The sequence below is a fragment of the Mustelus asterias genome, chromosome 9 (genome assembly GCF_964213995.1).
Source record: "Mustelus asterias chromosome 9, sMusAst1.hap1.1, whole genome shotgun sequence".
Lineage (NCBI taxonomy): Eukaryota > Metazoa > Chordata > Chondrichthyes > Carcharhiniformes > Triakidae > Mustelus > Mustelus asterias.
The window spans coordinates 128,494,801-128,517,405 of record NC_135809.1 but is presented as its reverse complement, the minus strand read 5'-3'; the positions used below and the strand labels follow the sequence as shown (position 1 = coordinate 128,517,405).

Here is a 22,605-nt window from a genome sequence, read left to right as displayed (position 1 = left end):
AAGGACATCTTATATGTGTAGTGATGAATTCTGCAGTTTTTTATTGGTATAAAAAGTTATTTATTTAGTAGTTTTTTAAAATGATTTTGCTTCCAATGTGTCTTTCTCAATATTTATATCACTTGTGGTAAAATTTACAATGTGTGAAAGGTAATTTGTGAATTTTGCTTCCTGGTTTGCTGTCTGTGAGAGTTCTTCAATGTGATTCACTGCTTACGTTAATGGGTAACATCACTCATTGGATGCGAGGATATCCACATGACTTGCTACGAGATGCAGTTAACATGGGAAAAGGGCAAATTATTTACGTCAGAGATCGTGAGGTCTTTATGGGGGGGGGGGGGGGGGGGTGTGGAGTGGAAGGGAGTGGAATAACTGTTCCTGGGGAACACTTCCACCAATCTAAGTGTTCTAGCCAACTAATCAGCAACCTTTTCTCATGCACAATGAATTATTCTTGCCTTTGAAAGTTGGTATTCTTGCTTCTGTCCTGATAAATCCAAAACAAAAAGCATGTCTCTTTTTTCAGCAATGCTCAACTTCTGTGCCGCTAAATAGTGACTTTTTGCAGCTTTCTTGACTAAAACTTAATCATAGAATCTACAGTGCAGAAGGAGGCCATTTGGCCCATCGAGCCTGCACCGACAACAATCCCACCCAGGCCCTGTCTATCCCCATAACCCCACATATTTACCCTTCTAATCCCCCCGACACTAAGGGGCAATTTTTAACCTGGCCAATCAACCTAACCCACACATCTATGGACTGTGGGAGGAAACCGGAGCACCCGGAGGAAACCCACGCAGACATGGGGAGAATGCGTAGACTCCGCACAGACAGTGACCCGAGGCCGAAATTGAACCTGGGTCCCTGGCGCTGTGAGGCGGCAGTGCTAACCACTGTGCCACCGTGCCATCCATCTTTCGGCAATTTACCTGTTCCCCCAGAAACTGCCCGGTTGATCTTGTTCACTGCTTGATCTATGTAATAAATAATGCAATCTAATTTCACACACAATTAACTTGCATCAGTCGCTCTCTTGATGCTCCTTCCTTCAGAATCTTATCTTTCAGTCACTGTGAACATAGAATATAGAACATTACAGCGCAGTATAGGCCCTTCGGCCTTCGATGTTGCGCCGACCAGTGGAACCAATCTAAAGCCCCTCTAATCCACACTATTCCAATATGAAGGTAAATGCTATACAAGTACATACATTAGCCTCCCTCTCAGTTTTGAGAGTCAGAGGTGGGGGGGGGGGTAAACAATCTCCGTTGCTTGATGGAATTATACTCACCTGCAGTAACCATTGCCACCTGTGCCAAAATCGTTTATATCGAAGATAGACAAACTGCCATTCACATAACCTTTCAAGCATCTGCAAACAAAATTGAACATGTCTGTGAATAATAACACCAGTGATGTAACACATCAGCTTGCACATGTCCTTGATGCATCCAATTCATCAGCTTTGAATCCCAAAATAATTTATCCAGTTCCCATTAAGCTTCTCAGTTACTTTGGCCAGTTTGATAAACAAGGCTAAAGTAGAAATCCCTTTGAGATTTTGATCAGTATCTTTCTTTCCGAGATTAGTGTGGAATATCCATGCTCACTTCACCAGTTTCCATTTTATAAATTTGGTCGATTTATGTTACAGATTGGGCCACAGCACATTTGCGGAACTAGGGCTATTTCAGGCCCTAAGGTAGTGCCATAATTTGTACTTTGTTACTTTATTTATTAATATCACAAGTAGGCTTGCATTAACACTGCAATGAAGTGACTGTGAAAATCCCCTAGTCGCCACACTCCGGCGCCTGTTTGGGTACACCGAGGGAGAATTTAGCACGGTCAATGCACCTAACCAGCACACCTTTCAGACTGTGGGAGGAAACTGGAGCACCCGGAGGAAACCCACATAGACACGGGGAGAACGTGCAGACTCTGCACAGACAGTGACCCAAGCTGGGAATTGAACCTGGGACCCTGGCGCTGTGAGGCAGCAGTGCTAACCACTGTGCTACCTTTGCTAACTACTTGTACCTATTGACTATTGAACAATGTGAGGATCACATTCATTTCAGGAAAGGTACAGACAATATTCCATCTCTTTAAAAGAGGGAAGTTTGCTAGATTCATGAGATTGGCTTTAGGGATGAGGGATTCCAGTTACTTGGCTTAGATTGGAGAAGTTAGGACTGTTGTCCTTGAAGGAAAGCAGGGAGGAGATTTGATCAAGGAATGGAGGGCCTGGATAATACTGTTAATACTGGATAGGGCCTGGGGAATACTGTTCCCATTGGTGGAAGGACCAAGAGCCAGAGAACTTAGATTTAAGGTAATTGGCAAAAGGAGCTATGGCAATAAAAGGAAACATTTTTCACGCAGCGAGTAGTTAGGATCTGGAATGCACTGCCTGGGAGTGGGTTGGAGGCAGGATTGATTGAGGCTTTCAGTGGCCACAAAACTGGATTGAGCCACGTGGAGATGTGACTCACCAGCTGGCTGTTCAAAGCATCTTCACCATCGACAAAGCTCAAAGCAGGAGTGTGACAGCAGACTCATCAGGCACCTGGATAGGTGCAGCTCTAACAACACTCATATAGTTCCTCATCATCCAAGACAGGGAATTTCACTTGATCACTGTTTGTCAGTATCCAGCTCCACACTAATGTCCTTAAGGGAAGGAAATCTACCGTCCTTACCCGGTCTGGCCTACATGTGACTCCAGAGCCACAGCATTGTGGTTGACTCTCAACTGCCCTCCAAGGGCAACTGGGGATGGGCAGTAAATGCTGGTCAGCCAGCGACGCCCATGTCCCACGAATGAATAAAGAACGCATAGCAACTGTAAGTGTGATCTACACCATATATTACAAAGGGACTTGGGAGTCATTGTTCAAGATTCTCTGAAGGTTAACGTGCAGGTTCAGTTAGCAGTTAGGAAGGCAAATGCAATGTTAGCATTCATGTCGAGAGGGCTAGAATACAAGAGCAGGGATGTACTTCTGAGGCTGTATAAGGTTCTGGTCAGACCCCATTTGCAATATTGTGAGTTTTGGGCCCCATATCTAAAGAAGGATGTGCTGGCCTTGGGAAGGATCCAGAGGAAGTTCACAAGAATGATCCCTGGAATGAAGAGCTTGTCATATGAGGAACAGTTGAGGACTCTGGGTGTGTACTTGTTGGAGTTTAAAAGGCTGAAGGGGGATCTTATTGAAACTTACAGGAAACTGCAAGGCCTGGATAGAGTGGACATAGAGAGGATGTTTCCACCAGTAGGAAAAACTAGAACCAGAGGGCACAACTTCAGGCTAAAGGAACGATCCTTTAAAACAGAGATGAGGAGGAATTTCTTCAGCCAGAGAGTGGTGAATCTGTGGAACTCTTTGCCACAGGAGGCTGTGGAGGCCAGGTCATTGAGTGTCTTTAAGACAGATATAGATAGGTTCTTGATTAATAAGGGGATCAGGGGTTATAGGGGAAGGGCAGGAGAATGGGGATGAGAAAAATATCAGCCATGATTGAATGGCGGAGCAGACTCAATGGGCCGAGTGGCCGAATTCTGCTCCTATGTCTTATGGTCTTATTACAACATCTCATTGAGCTTACCATCAACAAAGCCAAGAACAGAAATCTCACAGGGCTGTCACCAGAGACAAGTTCACCTCTGTGTCACACGAGATTCTGACTTGGACAAATGGTGCTCTTTTCTTTGTTAATGTGTTAAAAATCGGGGATTCACTATCCAACATCATCGGAGTATCCTCACCACAAAGACTGCAAAGGTTCATGGAGAACACCTCCAGCCCCATTTAAAGGATAAAGGACAATCAGGGATAGATAATAATTGTAACTGTGTTTGTACAGCCCACAACCTGGGGTGGCACAGTGGTTAGCATTGCTGCCTCACAATCTCACAAAATCTCACTAACTGTCCTGGCTGGAGACAATACACATCTCTTTAACCTGTGCTTAACCCTCTCTCCACTCACATTGTCTGTACCTTTAAGACTTGATTACCTGTAAAGACTCACATTCCAACCATTATTTTGTAAATTGAGCTTGTTTCTTTATATGCCCTGTTTGTGAACAGAACTCCCACTTACCTGACGAAGGAGCAGCGCTCCAAAGGCTGGTCGTTTTTGCTATCAAATAAACCTGTTGGACTTTAACCTGGTGTTGTGAGACTTCTTACTGTGCCTCACAACGCCAGGGACACATGTTTAATTCCAGGTTTGGGTGACAATCTGTGTGGAGTTTGCACGTTCTCCCCGTGTCCGTGTGGGTTTCTTCCGGGTGCTCCGGTTTCCTCCCACACTCCAAAGGTGTGCAAAGGGTGAGGTGGGTTGGCCATGCTAAATTGCCTCTTCATGTCCCAAGATGTAGAGGTTAGCTGGATCAGCCATGGTAAATGTGTGGGGTTCCGGGGAGAGGGCCTGGGTGAGATTCAGTGGGTGCAGACCTGATAGGTTGCTCTGTGGAGATTCTATGATTCTAAATATAAAAGAGCCTCCAAGATGGGAATCGATACCAAGATATTGGACTAATTTTGAGAAACAGTTGAGAAATCCAATGGAGAGATAGCAAAGAGGAATGAGATTTAATGGACTGTGTGGAGTTTTTCAATGAAAACACATTTTCAGATCTTATACCTCGGAGGCAGAAGGCATTGAACAACAGTGTATCTGTGGAAGAAGCAGCAGATTCTCCAGTCTATGTGAATGCAGGCACAGAACTTTTAATATTGGCATTTTATTGATGATCTCCTGAAGTAATCTCTATGATTTTTGATATCTTCACTAAGGCAATCAAAAATCATAGAGATTACTTCAGGAGAGGCCATGGCTGATGTTATTATTGCTAGATTATTAATCCATTAAATGGAGTTTTTCAATTAATCACATCTTTGGATCTTCTACCTGGGAGGCAGAAAACATTGAATGACCGTGTCTCCATAAAGTGGAAGCAGCCCCGTTATCAGACAATGCCGAATTTATTATTTTCTTTCTCTATTTCATAGACACTTGACGTCATAAATGCAACATTCTGCGTAAGGGAAAATCACTGACCATCTGTTTGCCTGGGAAAAACCTCTGCAAAGAGAATGCCCTCTCTCTGACTTTGGAGCATCCTTACTTTCAGCAATTAAAATTTTATGGGCTTTCAAAAGACTTGTTAAAATATCTCCTGTCTCGCAAAACACGTCTTCCAGCTTCCCCAGGCTGTCTCGAAGGAGGATTAAGTAAGTAAGTTTATTTATTAGTCACAAGTAAGGCTTACATTAACACTGCAATGAAGTCACTGTGAAATTCCCCCAGTCGCCACACTCCGGCACCTTTTCGGGTACACTGAGGGAGAATTTAGCCTGGCCAATGCACCTAACCAGCACGTCTTTCAGACTGTGGGAGGAAACCGGAGTGCCCGGAGGAAACCCACGCAGACACGAGGAGAACGTGCAAACTCCACATAGACAGTGACCCAAGCCGGGACTTGAACTCGGGTCTCTGGTGCTGTGAGGCAGCAGTGCGAATCATTGTGCCACTGTGCCGTTAACTAGCTCCGACAATTTCTAAAAACTTTGTTATAGCTCTAATGTTTTTTTCTGGTTACCAGATGTTGCTCTGTGGGTAATTCTGATGGTTACATCAGTAAAAATATTAGAAATGGCACTCAATTTTACCAGGGATTGTGGGATTTGTGCGATTTGGGCTTCGCTGGCTGGCCAGCATTTATTGCCCATCCCTATTTGCACTTGAACTGAATGGCTTGCTAGGCCACTTCAGAGGGTAATTGAGAGTCAACCACATTGCTGTGGGTCACATGTAGGCCAGACCGGGTAAGGACAGCAGATTTCTTTCCCTGAAGGACGTTCGTGAACCAGATGCTTTTTTTCCAGCAATTGACAATAGTTTCATGGTCATCAGTAAATTCTTAATTCCAGATATTTTTATTGAATTCAATTTCCACTCTCTGCCATGGCGGGATTTGAACCCGGGTCCCTAGGACATTAGCTGAGTTTCTGAGTTAATAAACTAGTGACAATACCATTAGGCCATTGCCTGCCCAACTCTCGTGAGAGTTGTCAGGAATGCAAATCCTTGCACCGTACTTTCCAGAGGGGTTGATGACACTCACTATCTTTTACACCCTCTATTTTCAACGAAACAAAGAACAAAGAAGAAAGAAAATTACAGCACAGGAACAGGCCCTTCGGCCCGCCAAGCCTGCACCGACCATGCTGGCTGACTTAACTAAAACCCCCGATGCTTCCGGGGACCATATCCCTCTATTCCCATCTCATTCATGTATTTGTCAAGACGCCCCTTAAAAGTCACTACCGTATCCGCTTCCCCTACCTCCCCCGGCAACGAGTTCCAGGCACCCACCACTCTCTGTGTAAAAAATCTGCCTCGTACATCTCTTTTAAAACTTGCCCCTCGCACCTTAAACCTATGCCCCCTAGTAATTGACTCTTCCACCCTGGGAAAAAGCTTTTGACTATCCACTCTGTCCATGCCTCTCATAATCTTGTAGACTTCTATCAGGTCTCCCCTCAACCTCCGTCGCTCCAGTGAGAACAAACCAAGTTTCTCCAACCTCTCCTCATAGCTAATGCCTTCCATACCAGGCAACATCCTGGTAAATCTTTTCTGTACCCTCTCCAAAGCCTCCACATCCTTCTGGTAGTGTGGCGACCAGAATTGAACACTATATTCCAAGTGCGGCCTAACTAAGGTTCTATAAAGCTGCAACATGACTTGCCAATTTTTAAACTCAATACCCTGGCCGATGAAGGCAAGCATGCCGTATGCCTTCTTGACTACCTTCTCCACCTGCATTGCCACTTTCAGTGACCTGTGTACCTGTACACCCAGATCCCTTTGCCTATCAATACTCCTCAGGGTTCTGCCATTTACTGTATATTTCCTATCTGTATTAGACCTTCCAAAATGCATTAGCTCACATTTGTCCGGATTAAACTCCATCTGCCATCTCTCCGCCCAAGTCTCCAACTGATCTATATCCTGCTGTATCCTCTGATGGTCCTCATTGCTATCCGCAAATCCACCAACCTTTGTGTCGTCCGCAAACTTACTAATCAATCCAGTTATATTTTCCTCCAAATCATTTATATATATTACAAACAGCAAAGGTCCCAGCACTGATCCCTGAGGAACACCACTTGTCACAGCCCTCCATTCAGAAATGCACCCTTCCACTGTCTTCTTTGACCAAGCCAGTTTTGTATCTACCTTCCCAGCTCACCTCTGATCCCATGCGACTTCACCTTTTGCACCAGTCTGCCATGAGGGACCTTGTCAAAGGCCTTACCGAAGTCCATGTAGACAACATCCACTGCCCTACCCTCATCAATCATCTTCGTCACTTCCTCAAAAAACTCGATCAAGTTCGTGAGACATGACCTCCCCTTCACCAAACCATGTTGCCTCTCACTAATACGCCCACTTATTTCCAAGTGGGAATAAATCCTGTCTCGAAGAATCCTTTCCAATAATTTCCCTACCACTGATGTAAGACTCACCGGCCTGTAATTACCTGGATTATTCTTGCTACCCTTCTTAAACAAAGGAATAACATTGGCTATTCTCCAATCCTCTGGGACCTCCCCTGTAGCCAGTGAGAATACAAAGATTTCTCTCAAGGCCCCAGCAATTTCCTCTCTTGCCTCTCTCAGTATTCTGGGGTATATCCCATCAGGCCCTGGAGACTTGTCTACCTTGATGTTTCTCAAGAACCCCAATACCTCCTCCTTTTTGATCTCAACATGACTCAAACTATCTGCACATCCTTTCCCAGACTCATCATCCACCAAGTCCTTCACTTTGGTGAATACTGACGCAAAGTACTCATTTAATACCTCGCCCATTTCCTCTGGCTCCGCACATAGATTCCCTCCCTTGTCCTTGAGTGGGCCAACCTTCTCCCCGGCTACCCTCTTGCTCTTCATATATGTGTAAAAAGCCTTAGGATTTTCCTTAATCCTGCTGGCCAATGCTTTTTCATGACCCCTTTTAGCTCTTCTTACTCCTTGCTTAAGTTTCTTTCCACTTTCCTTGTATTCCACACTTGCTTCATGTGTTCCCAGCCTCCTAGCTTTGACAAATGCTTCCTTTTTCTCTTTGACTAGGCTCACAATATCTCTCGTTATCCAAGGTTCCCAAAACTTGCCATACTTATCCTTCATCCTTACAGGAATGTGCCGGTCCTGAATCCCTGTCAACTTACAGTGCTGGCATGTTATATTTAACAAGCACAGAAGTCATAGCCATTTTACAGCTTAACTATCCTTAAAGCAGATGTAATATGTTGAATACAGAAAAGTATTTTTATCTCTATGACACCTCTCTTCTGAACTGAATTCACATGAAGAGGAATTAACAATACACATCTGGCAAAATGATACTGTGCTATTTAATATATTTTATGTTCAAGGGGACTGCTTTAAGATTCAGTGTTTTGTTAAAGGCAGTCGGTTTGTCTGGGGGGAATGCAGCAGATGCTGGAAAGGAGGATAATTATTCATTTTAGCCATATCAGTGTTCATTGAGCAGAAGGCTTAATGGGCTTTTTTTTAACCAAAGGAAAGGACCCCTGGGGTGTTTTTTGATTAAAGTAATGGAAGATAAGCTAGGTATTCAGCATCATATAGTCAAGTCACACTAGAAATGGGAGGAGCTAGACTTGTAGCAATAAAAACAGTTTCATATTCATTTTTTAAAAAGAGTAGTTGCTGGAAGGAGCTGTAAAGAAGAAGAGGTCTGCTCTCTTTCACTGCCAAGTCTCTCTCTGCAGAGTGTCTCTGAAGGTTTCAAGGCTGTTAACTAATTTAAAGCAGGTATGCCTGGAACTGCTGACTGGAGAGATTTAAAGACAGAAGTCTGGAGGCTGTCTTGGAAAAGCAAATCCTCTCTGAAAGTTCCAAGGTTGTTACCTAAGTCAGAGCAGGTACATCTGTGAATGTTAACTATATTTAAAGTGGGTTTTAATTCTATAAGAGAAGTGTTGCTTAATTGGAATTGAAATTGTGATAAGTTCAAAATTAAGAGTTGTTTCTTTTCATGTTTGAAGGTTGTTCAACTGTTAAGAGTTAAAGTTTCACTTTGTTAGAGGTACTCTTAAACGGTGTTATGAATTCAGCTTGTTTTATTAAAAAATATCCCTAATTTGTCAATGGAATTACTCCTGGAATAATTATGTCAAAAGAGAAAAAATATTCGGGTCTATTCTGGTTTCATCATATGCCATGGGGTTCTGGTCTGGCATCCTAATATGACAAACATTTTGAATGTGGGGTCTACATTCATAGCAGATACTCCAGTCTATGTGAATGTTGGTATGCAGGCACACAACTTTTAATATTGGCGTTTTATTGACTACCTGCTTGCACCATATTGATATTTTCACTATCATATAGATTACTCAAAGGGAGGTGGTGGCCTGGTGGTATTATCACTAAATTTTTAATCCAGAAAGTCAGCTAATGTTCTGGGGACATGGGTTCAAATCCCGTCATGGCAGCTGGTGGAATTTGAATTCAATAAATAATATTGGGAATAAAGAATCTACTGATGACCATGAAACGATTGTCGGAAAAATTCATCTGGTTCACTAATGTCCTTTACGGGAAGGACATTTGCCGTCTTTACCTGCTCTGGCCCACCTGTGAGTCCAGAGCCACAGACAGCAATGTGGTTGACTTTCAACTGCCCCTCTGAAATGGCCAAGCGAGCCATTCAGTTCAAGGGCAACTAGGGATGGGCAATAAATGCTGGCCCAGCCAGAGATGCCCATGCCCCACAAATGGATTAAAAAAACTATGATGCTTAATTGTACCACATTTTGGAGCTCTTGAATGGATTTTAACAGTGCAACATAAAAGAGCAAAGTTGAACTTAATTTGCTAGAGGTGTTTTCTGACAAATTATTTTTGTTGATCTCCCAAATGTGAAGGATGGGATGCCTCCATTGGCTACTGTTTGAAAGGACATTGTCATGAACTAGGGATCCTCCAAGGACATGCATCATACAATGACAGGTCATTTCGATTTGGCAATGTACAGAAGTGTAGAAAAGTGTAGTACTTCTCCTGTGTGTATCCCTGATCCGCACAAGGACCGTATTTAAACGCGTAGACAAAACGAGGAATGTAATCCGACGTTATGGCAATCACAAATGCATTGGTGATCACAGCGAGCACTCCGATTCCTTCCAGGATTCCATACCAGATTCCTAGCACAAAAAAAAACACTCTTTATAGTAGTCTTGTTTCTCGGAAATAGTGCAGTGAAAGATTAATGCATACAAACCAACAAATCAGAAACAGAAGCGACGAAGCTGCGAGTTTAATCCGGACAAATGTGAAGAAATGCATTTTGGAAGGTCTAATACAGATAGGAAATATACAGTAAATTACAGAACCCTTCAGAGTATTGATAGGCAAAGGGATCTGGGTGTACAGGTACACAGGTCACTGAAAGTGCAACGCAGGTGGAGAAGGTAGTCAAGAAGGCATACGGCATGCTTGCCTTCATCGACCGGGGCATTGAGTTTAAAAATTGGCAAGTCATGTTGCAGCTTTATAGAGCCTTAGTTAGGCCACACTTGGAATATAGTGTCCAATTCTGGCCGCCACACTATCAGAAGGATGTGGAGGCTTTGGAGAGGGTACAGAAAAGATTTAACAGGATATTGCCTGGTATGGAGGGCATTAGCTATGAGGAGAGGTTGGAGAAACTTGGTTTATTCTCATTGGAACGACGGAGGTTGAGGGGCGACCTGATAGAAGTCTACAGGATTATGAGAGGCATGGACAGAGTGGATAGTCAGAAGCTTTTTCCCAGGGTGGAAGAGTCAATTACTAGGGGGCACAGGTTTAAGGTGTGAGTGGCAAGGTTTAAAGGAGATGTACGAGACAAGTTTTTTACACAGAGGGTGGTGGGTGCCTGGAACTCGCTGCTGGGGGAGGTAGTGGCAGCAGATACGATCGTGACTTTTAAGGGGTGTCTTGACTAATACATGAAAAGGATGGGAATAGAGGGATATGGTCCCTGGAAGGGTAGGGGGTTGTAGTTCAATTGGGCAGCATGGTTAGTGCAGGCTTGGAGGGCTGAAGGGCCTGTTTCTGTGCTGTAATTTCCTTTGTTCTTTGTTCTCTTTCACATGATGCATTTAAAATAAACTCACATGGAGAAGATAACAGCCTTTCTTTCTTGATGAAAATTGATATTCTACCCTTCTGTAACGCTAACTGTCATCTGTACAAAAGAACAATTGATCCACAGCTGGGGTTGTGATCTGTACACTCTGTACAACCACTGTATACACTGATAAACCTTCCAAAATGAACAAGCGAATTGCTATTATGCTTACCTTAAGCCAGTGTGTCGTGTTGCTAACCCTGATTGTACTACTTAAGCAGACCAAGGTTTTAAGTAAGCTGGAAAACCATTCAGCTATTCGAAATGTCTGTCGATTTGCAGATCATTCAATGTCAGAGAAGCCCGCCATCTGCTGATTAAACTACCACATTGCAATTGCAATTACAGCAACGCAAGTTTGTTCATGAATGTTACGAACAGAATATTCTAGGTTAAGTTTATTTATTAGTCACAAGCAGCCTTACATTAACACTGTAATTAAGTTACTGTGAAAATCCCCCAGTTGCCACACTCCAATGCCTGTTCGGGTACACTGAGGGAGAATTTAGCATGGCCAATGCACCTACCCAGCACGTCTTTCGGACAGTGGGAGGAAACCGGAGCACCCAGAGGAAACCCACGCAGACACGGGAAGAACGTGCAGACTCCACACAGACAGCGACCCAAGCCGGGAATCGAACCTGGGTGTCTGATGCTGTGAGGCAGCAGTGCCAATCATGCTGCCCAGGCGCTAATGATCATTAATACGGCTAATCTGCCTTTCAAAAGTGCAAGATTAACATCTTGTATACAAAGCTCCGAGCTGTATGTCCCAGGCCTCTTTTACCTGAAAATCAAATTGGTTTCGAAATGTAACTTAAAGTGATGCATCTCACTCTCAAAGATCTGGCTCAAAGTGGGGGGGCGGTGGGGATATTCCCGTCCCACCTACCACGGGGCAGAAGAACATGGATCATGCAAAGGTCCGTTGACCTCAAAGAACAAAGAACAATACAGCACAGGAACAGGCCCTTCGGCCCTCCAAGCCCGCGCCGCTCCCTGGTCCAAACTAGACCATTCTTTTGTATCCCTCCATTCCCACTCCATTCATATGGCTGTCTAGGTAAATCTTAAACGTTCCTAGTGTGTCCGCCTCCACCACCTTGCCTGGCAGCGCATTCCAGGCCCCCACCACCCTCTGTGTAAAATATGTCCTTCTGATATCTGTGTTAAACCTCCCCCCCTTCACCTTAAACCTATGACCCCGCGTGAACGTCACCACCGACCTGGGGAAAAGCTTCCCACCGTTCACCCTATCTATGCCTTTCATAATTTTATACACCTCTATTAAGTCTCCCCTCATCCTCCGTCTTTCCAGGGAGAACAACCCCAGTTTACCCAATCTCTCCTCATAACTAAGCCCCTCCATACCAGGCAACATCCTGGTAAACCTCCTCTGCACTCTCTCCAAAGCCTCCATGTCCTTCTGGTAGTGTGGCGACCAGAACTGGACGCAGTTTTCCAAATGCGGCCGAACCAACGTTCTATACATCTGCAACATCAGACCCCAACTTTTATACTCTATGCCCCGTCCTATAAAGGCAAGCATGCCATATGCCTTCTTCACCACCTTCTCCACCTGTGACGTCACTTTCAAGGATCTGTGGACTTGCACACCCAGGTCCCTCTGCGTATCTACACCCTTTATGGTTCTGCCATTTATCGTATAGCTCCTCCCTACATCATTTCTACCAAAATGCATCACTTCGCATTTATCAGGATTGAACTCCATCTGCCATTTCTTTGCCCAAATTTCCAGCCTATCTATATCCTTCTGTAGCTTCTTCCACTGCAGACCCTTCCACAACCACCCTCTGTCTTCTGTGACCAAGCCAGTTCTCCACCCATCTAGCCACCTCCCCCTTTATCCCATGAGATCCAACCTTTTTCACCAGCCTACCATGAGGGACTTTGTCAAACGCAATTGGGTGGGATTTTCCAGTTTTGGGGCGAGCGCGGCTGGAAAACCTCACCCAAAATGTAGTTTTGAAATTCATCAAACTTTTCCTGATTCTAAATCTAGCACCCAATGTGCAGATTGTGATAGGAATCGCTGACTTCCCAGATCGTACCTTTTATTAAGTCATGAGCCAAAAGAAATAAAGGGGAAATTTGAAAAATGTTTACATATTTACATTGGCCCCTCAATGGGTTCCAGTGGAAGTTAGATTCTAAACAATTGTGAAAATTAAAGTTCCTTAATTGTCAAAAAACTCTTGTCAAGTAATGGAAAAGAATTATTAGCCAAACAAGGTCCTCAGTGGAGCCTTCAGTAATGCTGTCAATAAGGTCAACGCTTACATAACTCAAGGTAAACGACTAAATCCAAAAACCTTGTTTTATAAACACCGGATTTCAGACTGGGACACAGGACAAAAGCAAAGAACAAGTTACCGTGACGATTACCGAATCGTGAGATATGGGGACATATTCTGCTAATGAAGGAATGGCAGGAGACAGTTTTCTATTGGATGAGAAAGGGCAAATGTCTATGTCATGATTGGTGGATATGTATGCAAATGAAGGATTACAAAAATTGGGCGTTTCTCATTTGCTGTAATGAACTATAACTGCTAAGTTTTCTGAATGAATCGCCAGAACACTCTGCAATACTGCTTACACCGTGTTTTCACTTGTGCACAAGTTATTAAAGCTTGGAAATTGAGTACTCTGGGTTAAAGTGTTGTCTGTACCCAAGTCGACTGCAGTTTAAGTGTTGTCTGTAGCCGAAGTCTATGACATTACATTGCCTGCTTGACTTTCAGCATACTTCCCACTCTTGCGCGCACCTGCCGACCGAAATATTACACGGATGCGCGATGACGCCAGGACGCATGTTCAATATCTTCTCCCGCGATTTCACGTACTTCGAAGTCAGGTGTGTCCGCCCCCCCCGCCCCCCCCCACCTCCCCCCCCCCACAACCATCCACAACCCCCCCACTGCCCCTCCGATCAATATGAAATTCTGTTCATTGGGAAAGCCAGAGTCTGAAATTCGCACGTTGTTGTTGAGCCGAGTTCCGTTCATGTTAGTCCATCCCGCCAACAGTGAACGGAGATTTGGCCAGCCGCCAGATTCTCCGACTTCGCTGCAGCGGGAGCGTGGCGCGATCGGCAGGCAAGATCGCCCCATTGAAATCACCAATACTGCAGATATTCCTCTCAATGAATAGAAGAGTGAGCTTACATTGAGATTCCTAGTGGAGTGGAGCACCGACACATGCCAGGTGTGACAAAGGGACTCACAGTAAGGAATACATGATTGTCAGGCCACCAACAGGGAATCGAATTTAGAATATACAAAATGTAAATTGGAGCTTAATGCAACAATTATCACAAATATTGATCCACTTCAGATCAGCCATGATCTTATTGAATGGCGGGGCAGGCTCGAGGGGCTAGAGGGCCTACTCCTGCTCCTAGTTCTTAAGTTCTTACATGGTCCATCCAGCCCATGTGAACAATAAAGAACAAAGAACAAAGGAAATTACAGCACAGAAACAGGCCCTTCAGCCCTCCAAGCCTGCACTGACCGTGCTGCCCAACTGAACTGAAACCCCTATCCTTCCGGGGACCATATTCTTCTATTCACATCCTATTCATGTATTTGTCCAGAAGCCCCTTAAAACTCACTATCATATCTGCTTCCACTACCTCCCCCGGCAGCGAGTTCCAGGCACCTACCACCCTCTGTGTAAAAAACATGCCTCATACATCTCCTTTAAACCTTGCCCCTCACGCCTTAAACCTATGCCCCCCAGTAATTGACTCTTTCATCCTCGGAAAAAGCTTCTGACTGTCCACTCTGTCCATGCCTCTCATAATCTTGTAGACTTCTATCAGGTTGCCCTCAACCTCCGTCACTCCAGTGAGAACAAACCAAGTTTCTCCAATCTCTCCTTATGGCTAATGGCCTCCATATCAGGCAACATCCCGGTAAATCTTTTCTGTACCCTCTCCAAAGCCTCCACATCCTTTTGGTAGTGTGGCAACCAGAATTGAACACTGTATTCCAAGTGCGGCCTAACTAAGGTTCTATAAAGCTGCAACATGACTTGCCAATTTTTAAACTCAATACCCCAGCCGATGAATGCAAGCATGCCGTATGCCTTCTTGACTACCTTCTCCACCTTCATTGCCACTTTCAGTGACCAGTGTACCTGTACACCCAGATCCCTCTGCCTATCAATACTTTTAAGGGCTCTGCCATTTCCTATATATTTTCTATCTGTATTAGATCTTCCAAAATGCATCCATGGTGCCCAGTGCTTATTGCAAAGAGCACCCTTTCACTTCCCCCAGAACCATACTAAAAGAGGAGTATTCTAATGTCTACAAACCCCGTCAGTATCAAGTCAGCATGAGTGATTACACAAGGAAACTTGTTATTGAACAGGATTGGACAACAATGGCAGAAGGAGAGAGCCCTGTTTCTCCGGTGAAAATGGGAAAGTGTTTGGGGGAGGGGTAGGGAAGGGGTCAGGCTTACGATTTTCAGCCACCTTTGTTACGACAGAGAGGTTCTCCGTCATGGCAAAAATCTGGGACCCACCAGAGGGGATTGCCCCTTTGGCAGGACTGGAAGATCCCGCTGCCGGGAAGGGCTGAAAAATCCCGTCCCCATGCTTACCCAAAGACGTGAACTGGAAAGATCAGGGCGTAAACTCAAAAACAAACCTTCACTGATCTGGGGGCAATAATGTTTCTTGAAATGGCCAGGTGATATTCAGACAATTTAATAATGAAGCCACAGTCACACTAGTAGAGATGGACAGAGGAACAGCTGCAAGTCTCACTGAATACCATTGCTGCGTACGGCAATATCATTTCATTGAAGTTTAAAACGTAAGCTGCGAAAATATCATTGGTGTTTGACAAAGCCAGATGTCCCAAATCAGCTCTGATGAAGGGTCACCCAGACTCGAAACGTTGGCTCTATTCCCTCCCCACAGATGCTGACAGACCTGCTGGGATTTTCCAGCATTTTCTGTATTTGCCCCAAATCAGTTGTGTTTTCTATTTTCTGTTAAATTCATAGAAGAAACAAATTGAATATGGTGGAAAACTCACTACTGCCTGTTCCAAAACCAAAAGAGAAAATGCTGGAAAATCTCAGCAGGTCTGGCAGCATCTGTAAGGAGAGAAAAGAGCTGACGTTTCGAATCCAGATGAACCTTTGTCAAAGCCGAAAGGCAGAGAAAGTGGGAGATATTTATACTGCAGGGTGAGGGAATGAAAGATGAGTCATAGCCACAGAAACAAGGGGAAAAGACTGCTAATGGCAGTCTATAGAGAGAATAGAAGGTGTGAATGGCCAATCGGCAGAGAAGCTAAAATGAAGATGTTGGGGGAGGGGGTGGGGTGGCGGGGGGGAAGAGGAAAATGGATGGGACAGAGGTAAGATTTAGAAAAGGAGAAGCAAAAGGGGAGAAAAAGTAAGGGAAGGGGCGTAAAGTAGGGCAAAAGAGTTGCGGGGGGGGGGAGAAAAATGAAGAAAGACAATAAAGAAATAAAAGGTAGAGAACAGTAAAAAATAAAATATAATAAAATGAAAAGAAAGGGGTCGAGTTGGGGTAGAGCAAATCATCTGCCGATTTCATACTTGGCCGAATGGCCAGAAACCAATTTCACCCCATTGTGTTCATAGTTTGTGCCAGAATATTTTCAATAATTCAAATATGTCAAGGAGAATGGTGCTCTGTAACTGAAATAGGACTTGTGATGCAGAATGTTATCAGTTCAAGTGACCATCAGTGTCTTTCCTGCGTTTCCTTGAACAGTAACCACTGGCGTCTAAAATAACTCCTGCATTAATGTGTGCCTATGGCACATCCGGCTTTGGAGAGATATCTTGCTGAAAACATATAACAACTGTTACTTACCAGATTGAGTTTGGTCATTTTATATCAAATGATCCTGCCTACGCTCTCTGGTAGAACAACACAAATGCGCTATAACGAGAAGGCAGCTTTTGAGTATATCTTCAATTTGTGGGGATTACAAGGAACATCAAGAGCAGGAAATGCTTTTTAACTTGAGGCCTGGGCTGAATTTTCTGGGTTTGTGTTGCTGACATCAAGCCTTACCGTTTCCTAAACAACATTCCCATGGTTTTCTGTTACGCCTTCTTGGCAAGTGAGGTTGGTTGTGAAAAAACGGGCATTTTGTATCATGCTCAAGCACTCTTCAACCAGGTTTGACATTCACACTTACCAAGCATCTCCCCCCCTGGGGCAATGGGTTGGGGACTTCGACCAGGGAGGGGGAGCGCAATTCCAGGGGGGTGGTGTTTGATGAAGGATCCGGTGGATGCTGGGGAAAGTAGTGCAGGCAACCAAAAGAGAAAGCGCTAGAAAATCTCAGCAGGTCTGGCAGCATCTGTCTGAGAAAAGAGCTGACATTTCGAGTCCAGATGACCCTTTGTCAAAGCTGATCAAAGCTGAAAGTAGTGCAGGTGATCTGTAACTTTTGGCCGTATCACACAGCAGTCTTCGCCTCGATGTGTGGGATTGGGGAACACACCGTGGGGGGAGAATCAGAGACAGATGAGTCACAGCTGTGAGGTGCAAAAAACTTTTAATTGTGCTCTTAGCAGTGACCAAAACTTAACCCCGACTACTGGTGACCAAGGGGGTCGTCTGACCCGACTGTCTGCCCATCTACTGTGCTATATTCACGGCCGGGTGTACCTGGAGAGGGAGCATGCGGTGTCCGAGGGCACTGTTAACACCTCCTGAGCCCACTGGGCATCGCAGGGGTTGGGGTGCATTATCAACCCCTTTAATCACATTTTAATTTGATGTTTTAAGTTTCCTTTCCTCTTGTCTCGGACGGTTCCCCTCCTTTTGGAAGCTGACGCTTTTTGATTTATCCCTCAGTTAATTTGATTTAGTTTAATTAGTTATAGCCAAAAAAGACCTTCACCCGTGCCCTCTCAGTGACCGAACAACTTTCTAATCTTGTATGGCCTACTGCTTCGTTTAGGTGTTCCCCAGGATGCACATGGGAGGTGAAGGTGTCCAACTGTGATCCGTGTCCTGTTACCTGTGATGCCCTTTGCGGCCAGTCCCAGGAGGGCTGAGAGCTGGAGGACCCTGGCTGACTTGCGGATGACACTGATGTTTTGGTGCCACCCTGTCCATCCAGCTGGTCCTGAGACGTCCCGGTGTGAGGAAGGGGGGAATCGGAAGGCCTCGGGATGTCTGGAGTTTCCTGAGTTGCCCTTCCTCCTCCTTGGGGTGCCCATAGGTCCCGGGCACAATCCATGGGATGCCAGGGTGGCTGGACTGAGCTCCAGAAGCTGCGGCTCCAGAAGCTCCACCAATCCTGGAGGCCCTGATACATCTGCCCCATGATCTGTGATCCCTCAGCCCTGGTCCTCTGAGACTAGGCCAAGCCATGGAGCCCCTTCGCTACTCCATTCTGTGAGTGAGCCAGGCTCTGGAGCCCCTCAGCAGTAGCCCTTGTCGAGGCTCACAGCCACGGCCTGCTGTGTCTCCAGAATGCCAGCGAGAGTCCCAGCCATGGCCAGCAGTGTCTCCCACATGCCCCCGACACCCATGGCCATGGAACGCTGTGCCTCCTGAATGCCGGAAACGCACTCGCCCGTGGCCCGCTGTGTCTCCAGGATGGCCTGGAGCCTGTCACCCATGAGGACAGACCCCTGAGCCAGACTTTCCACTGCAGACGCCACCCTTGTAGTGTTGGCCTGGGTCTCACGCTGTGTCGGCACCACCTCCTGCAACAACACTCTGTTTGACTCCCCTAAACAGCCTTGCAGTCACAGATTGGTTGCTGACAACCCTTCCACAACTCCCCGAGTTCCTGATGCATCACCATCAGCCTTGGGATGAACGAACCCTGAGGCCTGGCAACTGGTTTGGGGCCAGCTGCATCCTGGCCTCCAGCAGACCTCCATGTGCCCGAGCCCTCAGATGTGCCTCCTCCACCCGATGTGCATCAGCAGCTGCGATGTGCTCACCAGTAAGTGACCCAGAAGCCTCAGCACTAACATGACCCACCATGGTGATAGTCTCTGTGTTGGTGGGTTGTGTGGTAGGTGCCTGTGCAGAATCACTGGTACTGTCCTCGAAGGATTCTTCGGAGCCTGAGGTGTCCTCAGAGATGTCCAGGGGAGTTGGTTCCTGAACAGCAGGGGGGCGGGGGGGGGGGGGGGGGGAGGGGGGTGGGCGCAACACCAGAAGGGCCTGGTTCATCAGGGTCCAATGCTGTAAGAAAAAACACACATTCGGGGAAAGGTGGGCAAACAGCCCGCCCAGCATGGCGCTGCTCAGACCCCATCAGCAGGCGCAGCTCGGGTACTCCACCATCAGTTTTCTCCCTCTCACGCCGGTCGTGTGTGGTTTTCTCCTGTGGGGACATAAGAGGGATTGAAAGCTTGATGTATGGAAGGCTCCTGGGGTGGTTTCACATTGTCAGCACCCTGTTCATCCAGCTGGCCCTGAGGTGCCCCGGTGTGAAGCAGGGAGGAATCGTACAGGTTTCAGAATGGGATGCACACTCACCCTTGCAGCCCAAAGATGGTCGTTCGTCTTCTTATGGTACTGCTCTCCAGACCGGGGGGTCAGTGTCCCGGCATTAACTGCAGATGCCATTGCCTCCCATATGACCCTTGCTACACGACCCCTTGGGCAGTGGTGGCCCTGAGTGGGGTACAGCAAATGTTGCCTCTCCTCCACCACATCCAGCACGCGGGCCTGCTCGGTCTCCCAAAATCTGGGAGCACTTTTCTTCAAGGCCGTGTTCCTGGCGTGACTGCCTGTGTGTCCATCATTGCAGCTTATATACAGCTCTGGTTTGTTAAGGGAGTAAGAGTTTTAACAACACCGGGTTAAAGTCCAACAGGTTTATTTGGTAGCAAATACCATTAGGTGGCCATGGGTGTCGGGGGAATATTATGGTATTTGCTACCAAATAAACCTGTTGGACTTTAACCTGGTGTTGTTAAAACTCTTACTGTGTTCACCCCAGTCCAACGCCGGCATCTCCACATTATTGTTAAGGGAGTCCAGGTGCAATCAGTTTGAGCCAGTCCTGGGCTGTTAGTGAAATTTCATTGTGAATAATGTGCAGGCAACCTGGTTTCGATAGAGGGTGAGCCAGCTCCAAAGCTGCTGATTGGGTGAACTCAACAAGGTACTGTGTCTGGGGTGGAGAGGGGGGGGGGGGGGGGGGGGGGGGGCGGTGCAATGCTCAAGACTGCCACTCAATGAGGGGGAACGCTCACAGGCCGGGCGTGTGCATGGCAGCCCAGTGCTCGATGAGTGAAGGGGTCTGGGGTGGGGGGATGGGGAAGCCGGCGATGTCCGGCTCACTGGGGGATGGGGAGGCTGGGATGCCAGTGATTTTCTTGTGGGGGAAAGGGGGTGAGATGCCAGTCATGTCTGTGGGTGGTTGAGGCCAGCGATCTCAATACTGGGAGGACTGGTTTAGCGATCTCCCAGAGATGTGCGCGTGCACGGGGGCCGCTCAGCCCGCTGATTTCAGCCTCTTCAGCGGAATAGGCCCTGCTCCTGGATTTTTAGCGTGATTCACACCACTGCCCTCTGCAGTGCACAGAGAGTGAGAGATTCATTTTGAAAACCCAGCTGAAAAAAAACCAGCATGATTTACTCCAGTTTTCACACAAATTCGACAGTTAGAAACTTTTGGGGAGAATCACCCCCAATAAGTTACAGATTGGCTCTGTGGGGGGAGGGGCTGGGGAAAGAAATAAGGTGGAAAAAAGATCAAAATAGAGGAGAGAGTTCATGGCCTGATATTGTTGAACTCAGTGTTAAGTCCAAAAGCTGACAAAGTATCTAATTGGAGGATGAGGTGTTGTCCCTTCAGTTTACTTTGGTTTTCACTGGAACATTGCATCTTCAGACAGAGTGCACAAGCTTGGTCAGAAGAAGGAAATTTCAAATATCTTTCTGAAAATCTAATATTGTTTCTATTTGTGTTTAACATTTAACTACAAGTATTGTTTAACTGGCAAATCTCATCCAGGGGCCTAAGTAGGGGGAGAGAATCAATCTACGAGTTGATTAATGAAGGAAATGAGCTTGATCTGGTCTCTGCTTTGCCCAGGCTTAGCTAGTCCCTTGGTTCAGAACATATCAATTCAGACACTTTGGGGTCCATTGGCCTCTGGTGGAATGGAAGATCCCACTCCCTCGGTGTGGCCAACACTGAGTGCTGCTTCGGACAGAGTGTGGAAGATTGGTGAAAAGGAGTTCGCTTGAGGAGCGGGGGAGCAGTATTTCTTTACATTGAGTACAAGAGTTGGGAAATCATGTTGCAGCTATATAAAACCTTGTTTAGGCCGCATTTGGAGTATTGCGTGCAGTTCCGGCCACCGCACCACCAGAAGGATGTGGAAGCTTTGGAGAGAGTGCAAAGAAGGTTCACCAGGATGTTGCCGGGTCTCGAGGGTGTTGACTCTCAGGAGAGGTTGAATAAAATAGGATTGTTTTCACTGGAAAGATGGAGGCTGAGGGGAGACCTGATAGAGGTCTACAAAATGATGAGAGGCATAAACAGGGTGGATAGTCAGAGGCTTTTTCCTTGGGTGGAAGTGTCAATTACAAGGGGGCACAGGTTCAAGGTGAGAGGGGGAAAGTTTAAGGGAGATGTGGGGGGGATGTTTTTCATGCAAAGAGCGGTGGGTGCCTGGAACGCGCTTCCAGAGGAGGTGGTGGAAGCAGGTACATTAGTGACATTTAAAAAGCATCTGGATGGGTACATGAATAGGGAGGGAATAGAGGGATATGGACCGAGTAAGGGCAAAGCTTTTCTTTTAGTTTAGTTAGGGCATCATGATTGGCATGGGCTTGGAGCGCCGAAGAGCCTGTTCCCGTACTGTACTTTCCTTTGTTCTTTTTATATTTTGTTCTTTTCGTAGGAAAAATTACAAAGGGTCATGAATGTAGCCCAATCCATCACGTAAGCCAGCCTCCCATCCATTGACACTGTCTACACTTCCCGCTGCCTTGGAAAAGCAGCCAGCATAATTAAGGACCCCGTACACGCTGGACATTCTCTCTTCCACCTTCTTCCGTCGGGAAAAAGATACAAAAGTCTGAGGTCACGTACCAACTGATTCAAGAACAACTTCTTCCCTGTTGTCATCAGACTTCTGAATGGACCTACCTCGCCCTACGTTGATCTTTCTCTACACCCTAGCTATGACTGTAACACTACATTCTGCACTCTCTCGTTTCCTTCTCTATGAACGGTATGCTTTGTCTGTATCGCGCGCAAGGAACAATACTTTTCACTGCATACTAATACATGTGACAATAATCAAATCAAATCAAAAAGTGAAGAATGTCTCCAAATACGAATAAAATATTAAAAGCCTTCTCGTGTCTGGGC

The 22,605-nt window shown here is 46.0% G+C and overlaps 1 protein-coding gene across 1 annotated transcript in view; it reads right to left on the bottom strand.

Moving 5' to 3' along the window:
• ano3 (anoctamin 3) overlaps window positions 1-22,605 on the bottom strand; it is a 205,913-nt gene that overhangs the window by 15,919 nt on the left and 167,389 nt on the right. Inside the window, exons 23-24 of the mRNA XM_078221016.1 lie at window positions 10,110-10,257; window positions 1,298-1,378 (exon numbers count right to left, since the gene is read on the bottom strand). Of these exons, the coding sequence (XP_078077142.1) occupies window positions 1,298-1,378; window positions 10,110-10,257 (229 nt within the window). The remainder of the gene's footprint in view (window positions 1-1,297; window positions 1,379-10,109; window positions 10,258-22,605) is intronic.